The 23,803-nt window shown below is 38.3% G+C and overlaps 1 protein-coding gene across 8 annotated transcripts in view; it reads right to left on the bottom strand.

Moving 5' to 3' along the window:
* LOC131425853 (integrin alpha-PS2) overlaps positions 1–18,602 on the bottom strand; it is a 167,662-nt gene extending 149,060 nt beyond the window's left edge. For 3 of the 8 annotated variants that reach the window (XM_058588084.1, XM_058588090.1, XM_058588091.1), the window contains exons 1-2: positions 18,453–18,596; positions 11,046–11,834 (exon numbers count right to left, since the gene is read on the bottom strand). In XM_058588084.1, coding sequence (XP_058444067.1) covers positions 11,046–11,359 — 314 coding nt within the window. In that variant the 5' untranslated portion in view covers positions 11,360–11,834; positions 18,453–18,596. Of the gene's footprint in view, positions 1–11,045; positions 11,835–18,198; positions 18,378–18,452 lie in introns of those variants that run through there. The other 5 variants (XM_058588085.1, XM_058588087.1, XM_058588086.1 and 2 more) reach the window with 5 other exon arrangements.
* Positions 18,603–23,803: the final 5,201 nt, after the last annotated feature.

Below are 23,803 nucleotides of genomic sequence, written 5' to 3'. Positions count from 1 at the left end.
CTGGCCAAAACATTACGGGATGGTCGTGGGATCGAATGAACGGCAAAATTCGTTTTTGGAGACACTCTTTTTGGTATAGTTCCGATGTCATTGTCTTATTTGTAACGAAAACTTTTGTTTTTTTGCCACAGCTGCAAATGCCCTGTCTAATCATAAATTTTCTTGCAAATTTGCCGGCAAAAATAAATTTAAATTTGGCTGGAACATTCCTCCGAGCCGTTGCCAAGTAAAATTTTTGACCTGGGATTTGCCCGAAGTCAGCCTTGACATAGGTTTCATCGTCCATTAGAAGACACCCGTCGAACTTGGTCAGCACCTGGTCATATAGTTTCCGAGCACGAATTTTGACAACACTATTCTATTTTATGGTCTGATTTGGCTGTTTGCTATTCTACAAAACGGCAATCCAATCATCGCGTGTACCACATTTGCTTCGAGCATCGATCGACTTTGCATCACAAATGAGGAGCAGGAAGGAAACTGGGAGCAGCATGCTGGAATGGTGAAGAGCAGGATAAGTTTCTCTCAAAATCAGTACATTTTGAAACGTGATGTTGCCAAAAACCCGCCAGAGTAACATCAAACGTTATGCTTAGAAGAACAAGAAAAGAGCGAGATTAAATGCATTTAAGGCTCAAAACCTTCCTAACCATGATAAACGGCGGTAATCGGTAGCCAAAATCCATGAAAACGATCTACAACAAATATTAGGACTGGAATTTTACACAGAAGATGAGAAACATGGTAATTGAGTTTTTTTTTGTTTATCATTGTCGTTCCGACTGAATATCGTTTACGATTGTATTATCTACCGAGACACGAAAGAGAACGGAAGTGGCAATATTGAACCTTTGATTTGTGAAAACTTACGATAAACGATTACAGTATCGCAATGAATTCAATTTAATGATAATACGGTGTTACGGTCAGAAATTGACACTTGTTAAAGGAGGATGGTTTTGCACTTAACAACGGGGATTTCAGCAAACCTGATATAAAAACCAGGTTCGAAACTGACTCGGTTTTCAGTTCAACAAAGTTGAAACTAGGCTCGAAGCTAGCTTTAAACAAACGGTTTGACATCAGTTAAGGTGAAAATTAGGTTAGGTTTGGGATCAAATGAAAACGACATAAGATTTGGCTCGCGCATCACGGAAATCCGATCGTCTCGCACAGCAAGTTTATGAAATTGTTGCGCGTGACCAAATCAACTGTCGCCAATGTGAACAAGTGTTCGTCGGAAAACGTTTCTCAATAGCCAGGATAGGGAATCAACCAAAATCTGTTTCAACCCAAACGTCCATGTATTTTAGTGATCACAACATTCAGTTTGCTCTTTCAAATAGCTTTGCGATGTCAACTATCTTCAGCAACTTCTTTTTTCGATTTTTCCTATCGTTTGCGACGATTTCCAAAATAACAGTATCACTTGGACGGCCAAAGCATACCAACATACGGAGCCTAGCCCGGGTAATGCTTATCAAGACATTTCTTTGCTTGAACAGTATTTTTACCTTTCTCTTATAGAAAGGTTATGCAATCACTGTGAAAACCGACTTTTTAACCGAGACCTAGAGGACCGAATGTTATATACCATTCGACTCAGCTCGACGAACTGAGCAAATGTCTGTGTGTGTTCCGGTTCGGGAGTTACGCGGTAAAATATGAGAACCAAAAATGAAGAAAAAGTGTACTCGATTTTCTCAGAGACCACTCAACCGATTTTCTTCAACTAAGATTTAATTTGAAGGCTTCATAGTCTCCGATATTTCCAATCTTAGGGTCAAATGAAAGGTTAGGTCCTACCAAAAATTACTGGATGTTTTCGGAATTACCAAAAATTTAAACCGTCGTTTAGAGTACGATGGCAAAATCGTATAAAAACTTTAAAATTTGAATAAAAACTAGTAGAGTTTGTACGTCAGTTGTAGTTGGTGGCCGTACGAACCGACTTAGATTATACCGCTTGTCGGATTCCGGTGCTGGAAGTTCATATAATAGTGAACCCACTTCGTTTTCTTAAGAAGTCTGTTAGGCAGACGACCTATTGACAGACGTGTTTGATATTCTCATATTCATTTATTGTGTCACGAAAATTCAAAAAATGTTATTATTCAATAATAAATTCCGTTCTATACAGGAATACTTGAATTACATCAGTGTTGGGAAATCATGATCAGAAAAAGTTCATTTTATTATCACTCGTGAAAAAATCAGTTCGAGATACTTTCTAAAAAACACTCTGTGACTGAAAGAATCACTTCCGAGATTTTCATGCATGAAACAAGCATCCACAAAACTCTCACCTCGAAGTTCACAAGTGATTTTTAGTATCAGCAAAACGTGATAACCAATTTTTACCGACAAAAAAATGGAAAGGAAATGTTTTATCACTAAAAAGATAATCGAAAGGGAAGAGAGTATCCGAAGGTATTTCAATGCTGCATTTCCACTACGCTTCAGTACGGCACCGAAGTGATTCGTGCAGGATTTAGTTATTAAATTTTCATCAATAAAAAAATCTGTACTGAATAGCAATTAAGAAATGATGACTGTGATATTTTCGCCGCATGTAGGGTGGTCAATACCTTATGATCAAAAAAGAACCGGAATTTTGTTAAAAAACGCAAAATTTCAATTTTTAATAAATTTCTTTATTATCGCCTTCAAAGTACTCTCCTCCTGCGGCAATACATGCATGCCAACGCTTGATCCAATTTTCCATACAAGTTTTATAGGCCGCCGAAGGTATGGCCTTTAGTTCACGCATCGAATTCTCTTTCTGGTCTCTATGGTCTCAAAACGCGTTCCCCGCAATGGCAATTTAAGTCTGGGGAAGAGGAAAAAGTCACACGGGGCCATATCTGGAGAGTACGGTGCTTGGTTGATGATATTGGTTGAGTTTTTGGACAAAAATTGCGACACAACCAACGCTGTGTGAGCCGGCGCATTATCGTGAAATTCAGCTTTTTTGGCACCAGCCGAGAAGCGACGCGTTTCAAACCCAAAACATCAGTTAAAATGTGTTCGGCTGATCCATAAGAGATGCCCAACAACACAGTAATCTCTCTAATCGGTACAGAACAATTTTGCAACACGATTTGCTTCGCCGATTCAATGTTTTCTTCAGTAACAGATGTTGTTGGGCGGCCAGGGATCTCATCATGATCCAAGATTGTACGACCACCTTTGAAGCGTTTATACCACTCGTATGCCTGTGTTTCTCCTAGACACGATTCACCAAAGGCCTTTTATAACATTTTCAACGTTTCGGAACACTTAAATCCATTTGCAACACAAAATTTGATGCACGCACGTTGTTCTAAATTTTCATCCATTTTAAAAATCGCCACGCGAAAATTCTTCGACTTCTTTGTATAGACGCCAAACAAAAACTAATCGTACGATATGCGTCAAAATTTGACAGAATGTGTATAAAAGTGTTGCCAACGTTGAGAGAATAAAGTTTACCGATTGGACAAGCGCGGGAATTTTAAAATGAAAATTCCGGTTCTTTTTTGATCATAAGGTATGAACAACAATATTTTCTTCACGTTCTAAGTTGTGATTATAGCGACAAAAGGCTGTTCTAATTGCAGCTGGTTGTTTACGCTGCACTACTTAAAATATTTAAACCTTTGGAAATTGGAGTTAGCATAGATTTGATTTACACACGTAACATGAGTGCAGCATTGTGCATGTCTCAAACACACAGCAGGCGCAGCGTTTGAATGGCGCGTATGAAGTAGCGTAGCGATAGCCTGCGCTTTTGTTACTTCTGCGTGTGATATTCAAGCTAATATTGTTTAATCAGTTGCACAACATGCTTTGAGGTCGAGATTTTATTATCATTATAACTATTATTAATCACAGCAGTTGCTGCTTCTATTGACGATATTCTCCACCAGTACTGTGTTGTCGAATAAATTTAGAATACATCACCACTATTGCTTCAATTATCAACCAGAAATATTCAGTTTTTGTTCATCGGCGAGTTTATTCACAATGTTATAATGTATTCTGCAAAGGGTTGAGATATAACGGCTATGAAAATTCATTTCTCAAAAATCTTCTGTTCGGAAATCATAAATATCATCATATCATATCACAACTGATTTTTTGCCATGTGAAATCAGTTTTAGTGAGAATCGCGTTTGAAAATTAAAGACTGTCCCAAGTATGGACGCAACCAAAAACCGCTGCCATTTAGCAATGGTTCAGAATCTGTCAATTTTTATGGCTGCGTCCTGTTGTTTACACTCTTCTCTAACCACTTGTGCAGTTGTTTATTCGTTTTCGTTAGTTTGTTTCGAAATGCGTGGACTTTCAGCAGAACAACGTCGAAAAATTGTGTACAAATGGTGCACAGAACGCGGACTGTCACTGAGAAAGATAGCAAAAATGGAAGGAGTGAGTGAAAAACCCGTGCGAAATGCAATCAGGAAGATCGGTGAGGATAAACCGAAAACGGGTCAAAAAAAAAGGTCCTGCTAACCCTCAGCAAAAGAAGGAGGTTTCAGTTCGGGATGTGGCCAAAAAAGTGGGCACTTCGAAGTCAAATGTTCTTCGTGCTAAAGAACGTTTGAATCTTCGAACCTATTAGAAGCAGAAAGAGCCAAAACGTAGTCCGAAACAAGAAGCATCGATCAGGCCGAGGGTTCGAAAGCTGTACAATACGATTCTTGCTGGAAATTCGAACTGCATAATCATGGACGACGAAACATACGTGAAACTCGATTACAAATCCTTGCCGGGACCACAATATTATACGGTGCGAGAAGGACATGTGTTAAACCAGTCCGAGACATCGGTTGAAGTCGAAAAATTTGGTAAGAAAGCATTGGTCTGGCAAGTAATTTGTAGCTGCGGTAAGATTTCGAAACCCTTCATCACCACTGCTTCAATGAACAGCGAAATATACATCAAGGAATGTTTACAAAAACGACTTCTACCCATGATTCGAAGCCACAGGGATCCTGTTGTCTTCTGGCCAGATCTTGCTTCTTGCCACTACTCAAAACCAACGGTAGAATGGTATACTACAAAAAATGTCACTTTCGTCCCAAAAGACATGAATCCACCAAATTGCCCACAACTTCGACCAATTGAGGAATTTTTGGCATTAACGGAGGCACATCTTAGGAAACATGTCTCGGCAGCCGAAACCATTCAACAGTTCGAAAAAGATTGGAAAAAAGTGTCAACACTTGTCGCCAAGAAGTCTGTACGGAATTTATTGAGGAACGTTCGCAAGATGGTGTGCCAGCTAGTCTACAATAGTAGCAAATGTTGAAAATAATATTCTGTTGTTGTAGTCTAATATTATCAGTATATCGAATAAAATTTGAATATCCAACACATGTGAATTATTTACTGCGAAATCAAAGTGCGTCCATACTTTCCAGGACAGTCTTTATAATTCCGGAACCGAAAGTCGGATCCGGATGAAATATGGAACTTTTGTATTGGACAATGAGACTTTTCATTTGAATCTAAGTTTGTGAGATTTAGATCAATTTAGTCATCTCTGAGAAAATCTCACACGCACGCAGTTTGCGTACTCGACGAACTGAGTCGAATGGTATATGGAACCCACGGCCCTCCGGGCCTTCGTTCAAAAATCGGTTTTTACAGTGATTGCATAACCTTTATATATGAGAAAGGCAAAAGGGCAAAATTTCATCACTACCGGAACGCTAAACAAGAAAATATACTGTGAAGAATGCTTAAAGAAGTTAGTATTCCTACGCAGCTATGACGTTCCTTCGCTATTTTGGCTTAATTTGGCATCTTGTCACTATGACGAAGATATGCGAAATGCGAATGAAATCCATGTTGTACCGAATGAGGCGAATTCACCGAATTGCCTGGACCTATCGAGCGATATTGGTAGCGGTAGCGGTATTTCAATATAAACAACAAGCTACAACTATAGAAAAATTTCCAAGAATCTCGGACAAAAAAAGTTTAATCGGCTGCAGAGAAGCCTGCACAGTCCCTAATGGCTGGTGTAAACTCAAAAGTTCGTAGTTTCTTCGCGCAATTTTTAACTTTTTCACTTCTGAAATTTAATCACTTCAATAAATATGATTCCTACCGATGCAGTCGGTAATGTTTCCTAAACTTTTTCATTATTACCAATTGTTTCACAATTGGTAAAACTTTTGCTGAATTGGGGAAAGGTAATGACGTTCCAAAGTTTACGGACTCAGTCAATAGAAAGAAAACAAATTTTATTTTTGGTAAGTGTATTACTGCCTAGTAACAAAGTTTGATTCGGTTGCTAGGATTGCATTGAAAAAAAAACACAATTCCATAACAAACCAATAATGCACTTCCATCCAAAAGTTACGGCATGTCATTCATTCATCCTCGAAAATCCCACGCCCTTTGGCTGGTCAGACAATCGAAAACGCCGAAACACCGCGGTCAGGTACAGTCAGCAGTGTGGGGGCGTTTCGGAAACGAAATACTCCTACCAAGTTATGTTCCAAGATGTCCAGTTTAATGGAGTCGACTGGCCCGGAACGTTGTGTCATTTGCTAAAACAACAAACTCTCCTGGCTGGACGCGCGGGGGTATGACCTCGGAAACGTGACCAAACAAACAGCTGACTGCCCCATGCAGCGGACAAAAGTCACGGAGTTTGTCACGCAGCTATACAGTCAGTATAGTCATAGTAAAAATTTGCCACATTAATTAAAATTTATTACTCACTTAACACCTACGGCCGCTCGAACAAGCCAAAGTCGCCGCCAGTCGGATACAACACCCCAATGTCGGTAAGCAGTGAGTAATATTTGCCACGGTATTGCAACATCCACGACTTCCTCTTCTCGTGATCGGATTCGAATGCTGTTTCTGGACATGCCGTTTTACATAAATGACTGCAGATGGTCATGTAAAGATGGTCGAATTAACGAACAGAATTTAGAAGATAGAAAAAAAATATACGGAGCAAATAATTGTGGTTAAGTGGTTGGCAAATAAAAAGGGCATTTGTGTACGTTCGAGTTTTTCTTGCCTTTTTGGATTTGTAGCTTTGAGGATTTCTTCGCGCCAGGAAGCTCACTTTACGCAAATACAGACGAACGCGTACATTGTGTTAGAAAAAAAACAAATAATCACTAATTTCGGTGTTTGTTGTAGTAATGGACTTACAACGAACGATGTCATCGATCGAGTGAGTGACAACACAACGGCTGATCCCCGATAATCAGATAACAACCTGTCGACCATTTAAAAGATTTTGAAAACTAAGTAAAGCGGTGAGCCTACGCACTCGAGAAAGTTGTTCGGACGCGATCGCGATGACGCAACGCACCGATGAACAACACTTTGCTGGAAACTCCTACGCGATCGCGTACTTCGTTGGTTACAAACAAACGATCGATATTGTTCGGACGGTGGTTAACTAGTTTCACCCGTAAGGCATTGGTAATATTTTTAAAGTGAATCCCAATCCGAAAATCTGTTGTCTAATGCCCCGTTTACACTTCTGCTGGCTGCCAGCATGCTGGTGTCAGTGTACTGCCCTCTTAGGAAAAAACGTTCAACTGTGGTCCAATGATCCAAAGTATTAGACCAACGAAGGACCACCGTTGAACGTTTTTTCCTAAGAGGGCAGTACACTGACACCAGCATGCTGGCAGCCAGCAGAAGTGTAAACGGGGCATAAAGCAGTATCAAAGTTTACATAGTAGCTCAGCTTCCGATCGCTCATTTCCGCTCGGTGACGATCGAAGTACGCAACTAAATCCAATCATATGGCAGATCCCATAGATAGAGAGAGCTGTAGTACGTGACGATGATATGTCAAAACTGGATATCGTCGTTAATAGAGAATGATTGGGTACAGGGCACCACAACGGGCTTCATTCATAACCGCAAGCAAGCCGGCAATCCGTCCGAGCCGAGGTGAGTCGCGTTCAGGCAGCGAGCTGTTATTAATGTGCTTTATGCAAATCACAAACGCTAATTTTGCGGAGGCGCCGCCGGCACTTGGCTACAAACACTAGCGCACCCGGCGGTGACGGTGGCCATCATCATCATCTACCTTTCGGTTCGTGGGTAGTCAGTCGTCATGACGATTGAGTTGAAGCGATATCTCGCCACCACATGAACTGTTTGATGTCTTTTGACGTTGGATCAGTTTGAAACTCGGGTGGCGTTTTCATGAATGACTTCGCAGGATCGATTTCTACTCGCACGGGTTGTGAGCCATATGCGCCCAAATCGCGCAGAAGGCGTTCGTCCTCGTCGACGTCGTTTACTCTGCTCTTGCGAAAGCCTGCGCGTTTATCCGGAGAAGAAGGAGGCAGGCAATCAGTATGGGATTTATTGCACTTTTTACTGGGCTTTGCAGGGCGACCCAGAGAAAAGAAGGCAAGGCCATCGTCTTATGTGTGTGGCTGTGAAAGGGATTTTATGGGCCTATTTTCGACGGATTTTGTTCGACAGATAGGCAGAGAGAGAGAGAGTGACTGAGGGTCAGAAAACAACATCTGGTTAACAGCAGATACCAACCGGGGTAGCTTTGCGCAGATTTGCATTTGCTGAAATGCCGTTGATCCTATTGTCACGGTAATTTTATGAAAACCTTAGACCGGAATTCTAGCTAAGCTAGTTTTTTGATTGTGGATTTCATTTGATTTTTTTGTTTACGAAATAAATGCAAATTCTTTGAATGCTTTCTGTCAACTATAGTTGCGAATGGAGTGACTACGTTTGAAGTTTCCTTGCAAGTATTCTAGGGTTACATTTTTATATTGAAAAGCGATAGAATTGCGCTGTCATTTTTTAAATTTAGAACATATTTTAATACGATAAATTTGGATTTTGCATTGAATAAAGACTGTCCCAGAAAGTATGGGACGCACTTTAATTTCGCTGTAAACAACTCACAAGTGTTAGATATTCAAATTTTATTCGATTTACTGATAATATTAGACTACAACAACAGAATATTATTCTCAACATTTGCTACTTAGCCATTGTAGGCTAGCTGGTGCACCTTCTTGCTAACGTTCCTCATTAAATTCCGTACAGATGTCTTGGTGACAAGTTTTGACACTTTTTTCCAATCTTTTTCGAACTGTTGAATGGTTTCGGCTGCCGAAACATGTTTCCTAAGATGTGCCTTCTTTAATGCCCAAAATTCCTCAATTGGTCGAAGTTGTGGGCAATTTGGTGGATTCATGTCTTTTGGGACGAAAGTGACATTTTTTTACCGTTGATTTCGAGTAGTGCCAAGAAGCAAGATCTGGCCAGAAGACAAAGAGATCCTTGTGGCTTCGAATCATGGGTAGAAGTCGTTTTTATAAACATTCCTTGATGAATATTTCGCTATTCATTGAAGCAGTGGTGATGAAGGGTTTCGAAATCTTACCGCAGCTACAAATTGCTTGCCATACCATAACTTTCTTACCAAATTTTTCGACGTCAATCGATGTTTCGGACTGGTTTAACACTTGCCCTTCTCGCACCGTAAAATATTGTGGTCCCGGCAAGGATTTGTAATCGAGTTTCGTCGTCCATGATGCAGTTCAAATTTCCAGCAAGAATCGTATTGTACAGCTTTCGAACCCTCGGCCTGATCGATGCTTCTTGTTTCGGACTACGTTTTGGTTGTTTCTGCTTCTTATAGGTTCGAAGATTCAAACGTTCTTTGGCACGAAGAACATTTGACTTCGAAGTGCCCACTTTTTTGGCCACATTCCGACCTGAAACCTCCTTCTTTTGCTCGAACGCCTTTAGTATACGTTTATCCAACTGAGGGTTAGCAGGACCTGTTTTTCGAACCGTTTTCGGTTTATCCTCAAAGGTGTTATCTTCACCGAACTTCCTGATTGCATTTCGCACACCTTTGTCAATTACTCCTTCCATTTTTGCTATCTTTCTCAGTGACAGTCCGCGTTCTTCTGCTGAAAGTTCGATGTTGTTCTGCTGAAAGTCCACGCATTTCGAAACAAACAAATAAAAACGAATAAACAACTGCACAAGTGGTTAGAGAAGAGAGTAAAAACAGGACGCAGCCATAAAAATTGACAGATTCCGAAACATTGCGAAATGGCAGCGGATTTTGGTTGCGTCCATACTTTCTGGGACAGTCTTTATGGTGAAGTGTGCTAAAAATTGGATACCGTCACTTGAAGCGGCGAAACAAAACACGTAAAAGAATCTCTTAACTTGCCTCGAAACCATTCCAATCGGTAGCCATTGTCAATAGACAACCAAAAAACTCGATTCCGGCTATGCTGGTTCTCGTTTGTTGATTCCGAAAGCACCGGAAATAAAAAGGAAAACAATTTTTAAACTTGCCTACAAACTTTTGTAATCGGTAGTCATTGTCAGTAGACGGCCAAACATTAATTTGACTTTTCTTGTTCTTGGGTGTTTGATGAACGACCGTACTTTTTGAACAATTTCAGCATAAATGCGATTTGATCATAACTTTTGCTCCTCACGTGCTACTACTCAGGTAATCAGTAAGCACTAATAATGGCATTAAAATAGCCTTTTGTGAGCACCAAAAATGCTTATAGCTCTATATCTGAAATCTGAAAGCTCATCTGTTGTAAATCAACCAGAATGTACACCAGCCATAAATAAGAATTATCTATAAGTAGCCGTATATTTTGCCAAATACGGCCTTAATTTAATCTTAAGTGCGATTGTAGTGCCAATTAGCGATTATTTGCTGTCATAATGCGGCATTAATAAGTGCCGTACCGGTGATTGTTAACTCCTCAAAAACAAAAGCAGGTTAGAAGGCTGTAACAACGTTTATGTATCAAAATATCACATTGAATCGTTTGTGTAAATTTCTGATGATCAATACAGTATGTTTATCTAATACAATTTTGCTACACGTGCAATGGATTTTCAGCTAAGATCAACAATCTCGTCGAGTTTCTAAACATTTTATATTTCTTCCACTTTGCGAGGCGAAACAACTCTAACACTCGTATATTTTTATATTTTCAGATATGACCCCCAGTGGTATAAAAAAAACCAAAACTAAACAAAACAAACGTCATACTCACCAGCTTCGCTGTTGTTCCTGGTGCAGTACCACACTGAACCCGAACATCGAATTGGCCGATCCCTCGTGCAGGACATAGTTCACGGTGTCCACGTTGAAGGCCACCACGGCAGGAACCAATAGACAGATGACCAGGGGCGCTATCGCCCCCAACCGGAACAGATGTGATTTGACATTGACACTATTGATTTTGTTACTTCTGCTGTCGCTCCTGCTTCTGTTGCTGCTGCTGCCAGTGACGCTGCCGCCACCAGCAACGATTCTACCGCTGCTACCCGCAGTCGTCGTCACTCCAGGGTCACCTATCGTTTCCATTTTGGTCAGTGTTCTCAGACTGGTGGTGCACTAGGCCGGCTGACAGTACACCGACATAAACACAGCAGAGAACACAAACAGCCACAGCCTGCTTCGTCCGAATCGGCCGGCGAGTCGGGAATCCAGGCGAGCGCGCGCGGAAACTGTGTCGCGATTTGAAGAATAAATATTTGCTTACTTCGGAGATCTCTACACACAACGCGCGCTACACACAGGTATTTTATCACCGCTGATCTCGTGGGTTTCGATCACCATGCGCGAGGAATTTGAAACAAGACACTCACGGCTCTAGATAACGTTGGCGAGTGCCATTTTCTCCCTCTCACTCAATACTTCTTCATGCGTGGTGTTACGGCCCTTAGCACATTTTATTCATCTTCGATTTGACACTTCTTTCAATACTGACAATAATGCTGGTTTTGTTTAGGAATACCGAATTTAAGAATGTCCGATTCGAAACACTAAACTTTCTTATCTGAAAAAATAGAACAATAAACTGAATCTAGGCGGTAATAAATCTGCCTAATCGCAGCGTCATATACATCCAATGATTATGGGGCTTGTCGAACGGTGCAACTACAACTGTGTTGTTTAGAATCGAATTGTTACTTCTAATGTTCATTTGAAGATGGTAAAATTATGATCGCATCTATTCCGAAAAAAAATGTGTTTGGCGTCGAACTTCTTCCTTCCGTTCTGCGTTACAACGTATGCAACACACACTTCCCAATAATTGATTAGGAAAGCAAAACAAGGGTATTTATTGCCCATACAAACCCAGACAGCGGAAAATTATTTGTTGATACAGCGAGTGAAGAAAATAATTTTTATTTATAATGTTTTCGCAGATTCTATCTCTGCTTCGGTGAGTTTAAGCATGGTATCCCGGGTTTTCCGATATGTACACTGATCGATTGTGCGAGTTTATGAAAGAAATGAAATTCCATTTTTTATAGGTGACCAAAATATATGAAATTGGGTGTGGATTGTTATTTCACCGAATAGAAACAATTGGATGAGTAACATATGTTACTTTTACATATTACATATACATTATCTGAAAACGATTTAATGTGACAGGTCTTGTGGATCGACACAAAATCTGACGATATAGCAAAGTAACTGCACACTAAACTTCATTCGAGAATTTTTGCATCTTTTGACCGATCTCTCTCGGCATCTCGGTCCAAAAAATTTTTTCCTGATCCACCTATTGGTGTGATAATGCCTTACTCTTGCCATTCGGGAAGTCTCATTAAAACATTTTGCTTTCTTCTAAACTAATTTTAGTCGCAAATTTTGTGTAGATTCATTGAAGTTCATCCAGAATGATTAGAGTAATTCTCAAAAGCATACTTCAACATCTTGTATCTTTTTTCAGAACCGAAAATACGCTGAGATCTAGTTCAATTTTTCGAGTACAAATTTAAAGCAGATTTAAAACTGCTCGATGAATTAGTTTCAAATTACCAAAAATTTGAAACACGAACAGAACACTGTTCTAAATGTCTTGCGTGAGTGTGTGTAGCGAGATCTGACAGGCGAAATGTCAAAGCGTCGAGTGACATAGCAGAAATTGTCAATATAAGCAGAAAATGTTTTGTACTGAATAATACAGTATTATTTGAAAGCACTGTTGTAGCTCACTATCATCGAGAAATTTTCTCTAGAAGTTGATGACAAAAATTCATATCGTTTTCGAAATAATTTATTTTGTTTGTTTGTTTCTGTTTTGAAACATCACAGTGAGTTGACATAAGACCAATGCATTAACAAACAAATGAGCACACTAAAATTTTATGCTGAATCTCGGTAAAAGAAATGCCGAGATTTGCACAGACGAGTGCTCGGTAATCTTCTCGGCAAAATGTATAATTACTGAGAATGTCGGCAGTTCTAAATTTGTCAACAGTCGATTATTGCCGAGCTTGTCAGTAGCAATTTTGCTGTTAGCTCGGTAAAGGCCATCAGGATTGAATCATAAACTGCCGAGTCATCAGTAATTTAATATACAAAGAATTTTTCTGTACTATTGAATGAAATTAACATCACAAAAGCCAAAGACTTCATATTAACAAGATATCCAGCTCTCACATTTGCGAACAAATCATTGGCAACATTCTTTTTTGCGAGTATGGCGCCCTCAAGCGAGTTCGCATCGACTCTTGTACAGAGAAGTATAAGAAAGAAATGTCAAATTCGTGCGCGCCAAAATAGCAGCCCTGCGCACTCATACAATTGACAAGATATGTTGAATGTGATGCCGTGCGATGGCGTTGCTGGACTGAAAATTGATTTCGCTCAAAGCTGACAGGGTCTGCAAAAGATTAAGCTAGGGAGAGCGACTGTTTTATTAATTAACATTAATAAAATGACGTATAAGGACTATTATTTTGAGTGCTTCTCAACGCCTATACCTACCTTATGATATAAAAAGAATCGGAATTTTCATTTTAAAATTCCCGCGCTTGTCCAATCGATAAACTTTGGCAACACTTTTATACACATTCTGTCAAATTTTGACGCATATCGTACGATTAGTTTTTGTTTGGCGTCTATACAAAGAAGTTGGAAACTTTTCGTGCGGCGATTTTTATAATGGATGAAAATTTAGAACAACGTGCGTGCATAAAATTTTGTGTTGCAAATGGATTTAAGTGTTCCGAAACGTTGAAAATGTTAGAAAAGGCCTTTGGTGAATCGTGTCTAGGAAAAACACAGACATACGAGTGATATAAACGCTTCAAATGTGGTCGTACAAGCTTGGATCATGATGAGATCCCTGGCCGCCCAACAACATCTGTTACTGAAGAAAACATTGAATCGGTGAAGCAAATCGTGTTGCAAAATCGTTCTGTACCGATTAGAGAGATTACTGTGTTGTTGGGCATCTCTTATGGATCAGCCGAACACATTTAAACTGATGTTTTGGGTTTGAAACGCGTCGCTTCTCGGCTGGTGCCAAAAAAGCTGAATTTCATTCAAAAACAGCGTCGTGTTTATTGCAGTTTTTGGCCAAAAACTCAACCAATATCATCAACCAAGCACCGTACTCTCCAGATATGGCCCCGTGTGACTTTTTCCTCTTCGCCAGACTCAAATTGCCATTGCGGGGAACGCGTTTTGAGACCATAGAGACCATAAAAGAGAATTCGCTGCGTGAACTAAAGGTCATACCTTCGGCGGCCTATAAAAATTGTATGGAAAATTGGATCAAGCGTTGGCATGCATGTATTGCCGCAGGAGGAGAGTACTTTGAAGGCGATAATAAAGAAATTTATTAAAAACTAGCTGACCCGTCGACCTTTGTCTCGCCCAAAATTTTTTTGTTCGAATTTATGTTTTCGGACAGCAGAATTGTAAAACGATCAAGTGCTTCACCTACGTCTCCATTGTTTTTCTGATTACCTAACCTACAATCAACGGAATGCGACACACACACGCGTTAGCTCAAAAAAGGAGTATCACAAAAGAATAATGTGAAATATTTATATTAAAATTGAGCTAATGCACAGGTTTTCATCTCATACTTTGAGTCAATGAACTGAACAGAGATCCTTCTCTAACGGCTTCGACGAAATGGATATAAAGTGCCACGTTTCCGTTTCAGATGTGACTTTTGCTTCTGGTAATCGATAAAAAAGCTCACTAACCATAATGTTGGATTGATAAACTTAACATAGTTTCTCTTCTAAAGTTGTTCATTCGGTAGAGTAAGATATATTTACAATTTGTTTTTAGCCCAAGTAACTAAAAGTTCGTAAAATGGATTTGGCTTAAGTACAACAGTCCGTTTTTAAGGAATTACTCAAACTTGAATGTTCACCCGACGCAACAGAACAAATATTGCAGAAGTTCCTTGTACAGCTTTAAAGCAGCGAGAAAGTTTTCTTGGAACATTTTCTGTACGTTCTAGTTGCTAAAAAGTACCACGCGTACATTTAAGCTATAATAAAGTCGATAAAATTCAGGTTCTGTGGAACTTTTGGTTGCTTGGAGAGACGACGCTTAAATTTTAATTTGATATTAATCTTACCAATTCTAAATTCGTCCATCCGTTCTTACGTGATGCGATTACAAAGAATGATCTCTGCATTTTATATATATATATATATATATATATATATATATATATATATATATATATATATATATATATATATATATATATATATATATATATATATATATATATATATATATATATATAGATTGAAATTTTGCGTTTTTTAATAAAATTCCGGTTCTTTTTTATCATAAGGTATTTTAGGTTGCTTCAATCACATTTTGTATGATTTACAGATCTTGAAGTTCCATGCATTGCTAAGACAAAGCGCATAACTTTGAAAATTCGCATAAAAATTTCTGTTGTACTTTCTTAAAAATCTCTGAAATGGCGAAAGCGGGTGTTACTCCGAATTAAAAAAAACCTCGACTTTGTGATTGGGAAAATTTCTGAAATTTCTGAAATCGATTTTATTTTATTTTACAAATACACAAAACGTCGAGTCCCAGAGAGTCAATTAAAATTTTCCTTTCAAGATTTACAGATTTCGACGATTCGTGCATTGCTCTGAAAATTCGCATAAAAAACGAATAATTTTGAAAATTTGGCAAAAAAATTGCAAAACTTTGAAAAATTAGAATAAAAAAGTCGCATAAAAAAAACTACATTGAAAGCCACCCAAAAATTAAGTCTAATCATTTATGAGAAATGCATCATTACACCAACAAGTGCATCGAAACAGACTTTCTAGTAACTTCTAAGGACTAGGCATGAACAGTACCAAAGTCCGGAAAAGAACGAGGATTCAATTACATAAATTTTGATCCTGGATCTCGGTCTGAAGTTCCAGAACTTCAGGTTCAGAAGGCAAATTTCAGAACTCTGAACCTGGATTCCGAAATTGAATTCTAAATCTGAATTTCTTTCAGAAATGTTTGAACTGTATTTGAGGCTTAATGACAGTTTTAAAATTCAGAATTTGCTTCCGAAAGCCAGTTCCAGAGTACAGGTCTAAATCAAAGTCCTGATCTCAGTTCAAGATTTAGGTTCCAAAAACTCAAGAAATAATCTATAAAATTCAATTTCAGCTACCGAATTCAGGAACTCGATTCTGGCTTTAGATTCGAGAACTGAGAACTAATCTCTAGAATTTGACTCTGAACTCTCTAAATCATTCAAAATCCTAACGAACAGCTGTCGTCACTCTGCACACAGACACTCTAGGAAAAGCAGTCATACTTTAGGTTGCTTCGATCAATTTTTTTATGATTTACAGATCTTCCATGCATTGCTAATACCGTTTTCGTTTATTGATCAGAGCAGCCCGAGAGCTGACCGGAGTCGCCCAAACAACGTTTGATATGTTTGTTTTAGCAACCTGAGATCGCTCTAGATAAGACTCCAATCGCGAAGTTTCGTTCTGAAAATTTTCTCGGGTCGCACGTCGCATCCGTGCGAGTTTGTTTATTTTTTTTCTTTTCTTCGTGAGTTGTTTTTAGGGCGCGTACCACGTGTTCGTTTTACTCGGAGTCAGAGTCGCCCGCGTGTAGGTTCAAAAACGAAAACGGTATATGACAAAGGGCATAACTTCGAAAATTCGCATAAAAATTCCTTTGTACTTCCTTAAAAATCCATGAAATGACGAGATCGGGTGTTATTCCAAAAAAATTTTTTTTGAAAAAACAAGACTTTGTCATTTGGAAAATTTATGAAATTTCTGATTTTATTTTATTAGTTTTTGATTTCACTTTAAATCATGACATTAAACTTTCTGCTTAATCCGCTAACCGTCAAAGTAAAACCGAACAGATTCTTCCGATAATCTAATCAACAATCGGAACATTTTTTAAAGCTGCTGATATTTTTGAAAATGACGCAAGCCACCTGCGTAGTTTCTTTGTCTGAGCTCAGAATCTCAACCACGAACGCAGTGCAATTTTGGTGTTTTGCTAAACATGTTAGGTAAACTCTTACCGAGTTACACGAATGGAAAACAGCAGTTTGAAAACTGTGTCTCACAATGACATGAATTTTCCATTCCGATTTTCCGAAAAGTAATCAAAATCGATGAAATTACCCTGACTAATATTTATGGGTTCTATATCATTCATGTTGGCCTCATCAATTTCAAGTATATGGCACAAATGCGTCACATTGAATAATACAACTAAAAATAACGTATCGTTAGAATGAAAAATACAATCCACAACTTCAATTCAGCCTACGTTTTCGATCAACCAAGAAATCAAATTTCATCATCGCGTGTCCCTGAAATCCAACCAACATCAACACACTACTCGGATCTGTAGCAATAGTTAATCCATGGGGCGAGAGAGAGAGACAAAAAATTACATAATATTTCGCTTTTCTCAATGAACGCCATCTGATCCAAAATACACGAAAAATCACACAACTTTGCGCGCGTTTCGCATTCACCAGCCAAATGATTGCGTTGGAGGATTAGTCATAAAGTTACTAAAATCCTGACGGTGGACTACGTACAGACGCACATACACACACATACACACATAAACCGCTTGCGGCGGACACACAAACCAGTGGCGCACGTGGGACGCCGACGACGGCCGCTGCTGGCGGTGTGGCAGCGCCGACGCAAGTCTGTATGCAGGGTTCTGATCTACACAAGTGTAACGGAAAATTCACATCCTCTCGCAGCACATGTTTTCATTTTCATCACACGCCGTTTATAAATAGAACGTTTTTCACACCGCGTTCAACCGCTTTTCCTGCACTGCTTTTCACTCGATTTTCGCCCGTGGCCGTGGTGGAAAATCTGGTTCTCCAATCTCATCACAAACGGAGGAAAAATCACCTTAACTTCAGCATTATCACAGTTTGCCTTCTGTTCACTTAATTTCCGATAAGTACCACTGCAATCGCCGTATGTCAAATCAATTAATACAGTAATCAGCGATTATCCCGCCTCGACGTGTTAACATCTTCCTCGGTTGCAGCCGTACGATATTAGCAGCAATTCGCTAATTATTACTAAATAAGGCAAATCAACCCTCCCACAACTCCGCACCACCCACAGCAACTCAGAAAGTATTAGGATCGGCTACATACTAAGCCCACTTCTGACCGTGCTAACACCCACTTCTAGCCACCGAAACTCACTCATTCAATCTCACTCGACTGGGGCTGCTAGATCTCTAAGCTTAGAACTTCACCCCGAACGACGACTTCAAACATCAAACGTCTTTACTTCACGGCGGCTGACAGCAAACTGACTCAACCGGGCTGAAGCGGCACAAAACAGCACGCAGCAGACGAATGCGAGACGGCTCTACTATGGCGAGTGCAGCAGCTGACGCGATGATAGCGTGAGCAGTGAGACCGGTATAGGTTGACGATGAGCGAGTGAGTGCGTAGACGTACATTTCAAACTTCTCTCACTTCCTTCCATGCGCTCATCCACGACAATTGGATGCGATGCAATATGGGAAAAGTTCTTTATTCGGTTTTCGCGCGCGCTTCGTTTTTTCATGTTGATACAAATATTTTAATGTATAATTTGTGTAGTTTAAATTAATTTAATGTCTAACACTATTGAAAAATCTTTTTTTTTTATTTTCTTGAAGTAAATATTTCAAGAATATTTTATCCAATTTTCAAGCTAATCGGAACAAAACTCTGGAGGTTATGGTATTTTACCTTTTCTTATCTCATACTGCGATGAGACAAAAGTTCAGCTCATAGGGCCTATGAGCTGAACTGCTTCGATTGACTAGAAAATTTGACGAAATATTCTTGAAATATTTTATTATAACAAAATACAAGGAAAATATATGATTTTTCGAATGCGTTAGATCCTATGTGCCCCTAGAGAAATAAATTCGATTTTATAGAAAATGAACTCTGAACGTCTTTTTCGCGAAAGCACGTTTTAAAAGTACGTGTTAATCGTCATTCAAAAACTACTTTGCCAATTATTTTAATATTTTGAACACACTTCCTACATATAAAATACCCAACTGTTTTCTTTTTCGTTTTTTATTTGTTACTTTGGGGAGCTTTTACAGCTACAAAATGGTAGATTTTGTTTGGAAAATCGAAGCTTTGACTTTTACCTATCACCAAAAATTAAAAATATATCAAATAAGAATATACGAAGAGAAATCCGTTACTGTTGTCATGATTAGAAAATCATGAAGCCAATCATTTCAACTTCTCGTGAAACCATGAGCAATGAGTCTTCTCCCATGAAAATTAATCATGGTCCGGAAATGTGTTACTTGAAGAATGCATTTCTTTCAAAACTTCAACTTTCTACCCGGATATCACTTTGAACCCTCTGTCTCAAGTGATGTGATAGACTGCTCAATAGATTAAAAGGCAAAAAGAAGTCATTGAAAAGCAAGAACTATTGAGGATATTTACTTGATCCTGAGGCATATTCATTTCATAATTGTGTTGTTTTACCCAACGGCTGACAGAGAATTGACAACATAAAGATAATTAATCGAAAATTGACATTATAAGAGACTAAATGTTACATTTTGAATGAATGTATCTGAATGTATTCCCACAAATTCAATGTGACTATTGTTGTTAGAATAATATTACAAGAGCTAGCGTAAACCGAAAAATGAATTGAACTGTGAATTTGGAACGCCAACTAACGAAAATCAGAAAACTTTTTGATCAATTTGTTTCATAGATATAGCAACATAAGCTGTATTGATTCACCTAAACATTTCAAATAAGACGATTTTGCAAACGATGTTTTGAAAAAGTAAAAGGAAATATTAATCCACGGCATTTTCAAGAATTCGACATAGCGTTTCTTTTTTGGAGGTTTGTTTCACACACATGTTTTCATGCAGTTCGTTTAAGTGAAACACAAAACTGAAGCAATTAGCGCAAGTAAACACGTTATTTTAGGCCTCGTCGTTTGTCAGAAACATAACATTTTAATTGTTAATGATTAGTATAAATCGCATACAAAATACGTTCATCGAAATGTTTCATTTAATTCATATTTTAAAACATAACACCTGAATTTATGTTGAAAAGATTACCGTCCTAGCAGAAGCTCGCCTAAAGTTATACCCAACAACGTCAAGTGCGTTACGTTCAGCGAAATCAGTCCAAATGGATCCTAGAACTTTTAATCATGGTGTATTATAGTGGTTTTCAGCTGGACATAGAATGCGACGGAATCGTCGCAGGATAGCGAAATAATGAGCGTCAGAGCCACTGATGCCAGGTTTGCAGATTGGTATGTAAATTTGCAATTTCGTTTTTTAGCAGACTTTGCAATTAAGCCGACTTTTTTGCAGATTTTCGAAATTTTAATAAACAATCGTCCATTTTAATGACGTTTGCTATTACTGTAGGGTTTTCGTTTGGTTTTTTTGTCATACTTCTAAATATTGAGGTCGCATAGGACCATTTCTAATACGCAGACGCCTAAAATTTCACCTGGCATCGCTGCCAGAAAATTGGACAGTTGTTTTAACCTCTTCGCTGTCTGTTGTATTAAAATTAACTAGCATTAGAGCCAAAAGAAAAATTAATCGGCTGTTGGATTGAGGCCAATTGCATTTTCAGGTAAAATTCCTTAGCGATAATTGTTATTTCATTGTTCATCGAAAGCATCAACAAATGTATATCTGTCGAAGACGACCAACTTTTTAGAGTAGACAAATAGCACAATCGAATAAAGCACGAGGTTTTGAAAACCAAGGCGTCGATTAATACGCATTATCAATATGAATGCATTATGACACATACGCATTATCAATATGAATTCATTATGACTGAAGTTTTCTTAACAATAAATAAAAAAATAGTCATTGTAACGGTCAATTTAAAAAATATTTTTTTCTGGCTTGTGGTCTCGAAGGGGATGAATCGATGCGAATGACAGTTTCGCAATCTTTGCGGCATTTTATCGCTATCTTATCGCATCGCAATCTTTTCTAGCCGACAGTGAAAATCACTATATCATAACATGAAAATACACTCTTTTCCCCAAATCATGACTCATTTTGCTCATTTCTAGAATCGGCCCGCGTGGGTCAAGAAAAACGTTTACTTCAACTATGTTACTTGAATGTTTTGTCGTGAATACGACTTACTTTACTATGGGACGCCTTTTCAAAATTTACCCTTTGAAAGAGTGATAAGTTTTTATCGTGAATATCTCTTGTTCTATCTAACATATCAATTTTTAATTTTTGCACCATGTCACTGGAAATATGATCATCAATTTATGATAACATTTTCAATTGAATGACGTTATCACAAATAATTCAATATGAAAGTTTCTGAAATGTTTGGTAACAACAAGAATCGAAGAAGAAAACTCATGACGCCTTTCTCGTTTCTAGATAGGTTTATAACCTTAACACTTGATATATTCCGTTCATTCTAGCTTGCACATTTGACTGAGCAAGAAGTAAAGTAAGTCCATCATTCCGGTTGGTTCAAGTCCAGAGCTCAGTTCCAGTTCCAGTATAAAGAACTCAGTTTTCCTTCAAAGAAAATCGATTGCGTCATCCAGCTGCTGGTCGTTTGCATTGGAGCAAAATACAATGAAAAGTGGACACCGATGGGGAGCATTATGCAAAATCAGCTCTTCCAATGATTCCAAATGTTATCAAAAGAACTATTAGAATTACTTATATGTTGCAATTTGCAAATCGGAATTGAATATAATCAGTTTAGTGAAGGTTTAAAGTTTGTTGGATTCAAATTAGAAAATTGTTGCATTTTTCTTGACTCTTTCAATTGGATTTTGTGTGTATTGGTTTGAATGCATTTTGTTGACTTCAGATTGTGCAAGTGGTGTCAGACATTTGATTTTGCATTACATTTGCAGTAAATTAGAGGATTTTTCGCGTCAAAATTTGACACTTCATTCATTTTTGCCTACGTATTGACTCGTTCAGCTCAGACCAGAATTCAAGTTTAGAATCCTATTCAAGAGTTCTGAAATTCAGCTTCAGATTCCTAAACCAAATTTCCTTTTTCATTTCCAGAATCCAGATCAAAAATTCTCAGCTCACCGTCCAGAATCGAACACCGGAATCGAGTTTTAGAATTCATGCACTGAATTCGAATCTGGAACTGAAACCAAGATTTTAATTCTAGACCTGGACTGTTGAACTAAATTTTGGAAACGAATTCTGGACTCGGATCTGATTTTTTAAACTGAATTTTGGAACTGAAATTGAGGTTCAGAGCAAAAGTATTGTCCGGAAGTCAGATTTAGAATTCAGTTTCAAAATTCAGGATAGAAATTCTAAAACCGAGAAATAATTCAGGATTAGAATTCAGATCCAAAATTCAGTTGAATTTCCAGACTTCAGTTCGAAAATGCATTCCAAAATCCAGGTTCAGAATGCAGGACTAGGATTTGATTCCCAAACTCAGTTTCACAAGTGTATCTGAATTCAGGAACTAGGTTTTGAATATTTTAGAACTAAACCTGTTCCAGAATTCACTTCTCCAATTCACAGTTCAACAGCCCAGATTCAGTTTCGGAGGTTTGGTTCTGAGATCAATTCCAGAATTTAGTATTCAAATTGAGTTTCAGAAGTCAGGTTAAAAATTCAGTCCTAGTATTCGACTCATAAAATTGATTTCAGATTACAGGTCAAGAATTCAGATTTTTTAACATCAAAGAAACCGAGCCATCCATTTTATTCGTATTCACGTTTTCCAGTTATATCTCTGACATTACCCTTCCGCCTTTTTACTTCTGAAAAGTTTGTGCTCAGACACAGTGGACACCGCAAATCATGATTTCTAAAACGCGTCCTCGAAAATACTTCTTCACCGACTTTTTTCTTTATATTTTTCCACCAATAAATTATAAAATGTTATTCAAATGATGCTTGAATCATGCAGATATTCCAATTTATTTCATTTTTTAACGATAGCTCTAAATGCAAAAATGTTTTTTTCATCAGTTAAACCCTAGGAACTAGGGATCATAAACATTGGACTCCCGATTTGACAGGAATGGTGTAGACGGTGAGATTGTTCTAATTTTCATTTGTTTTTTTTGTACACTTTGTGATGAATCTCAACTTTTCTTTCTTGGTTCCTAGTCCTTATACCATGATCGTATCGCTAGCAAAAGTGAGAGCGAATCCTTAACCCAATACCTACCCGAATCTCCAAGTTTTATGACACCTATGTAAGAGAATGCTGAGCCGTCGTCCTTCCGGAAAGTAGATAAACCATCAACAATTCCTCTCCTCATTTGTCCTTCCCTGTGAACGATGGAGATGAGGGCGAATCCTCCCCTATAAAAATGCCTTTATGACTATTTCTGAAGAGAAAGAAATAACTGTGCCAAATTTTATAGCAATTCGTGCAATAGTTCCGGAGTTATGCCGTTACAAACATTACACTCTTTTTTTAGAGGCACTTACTAACTCTCTCCCCACAGAATATCCTTATAA

Source organism: Malaya genurostris, chromosome 1 (genome assembly GCF_030247185.1).
Source record: "Malaya genurostris strain Urasoe2022 chromosome 1, Malgen_1.1, whole genome shotgun sequence".
Taxonomy (NCBI): Eukaryota; Metazoa; Arthropoda; class Insecta; order Diptera; family Culicidae; genus Malaya; species Malaya genurostris.
Note: the sequence above shows the minus strand (reverse complement) of the source record. Positions and strands in the feature narration are given on the sequence as shown.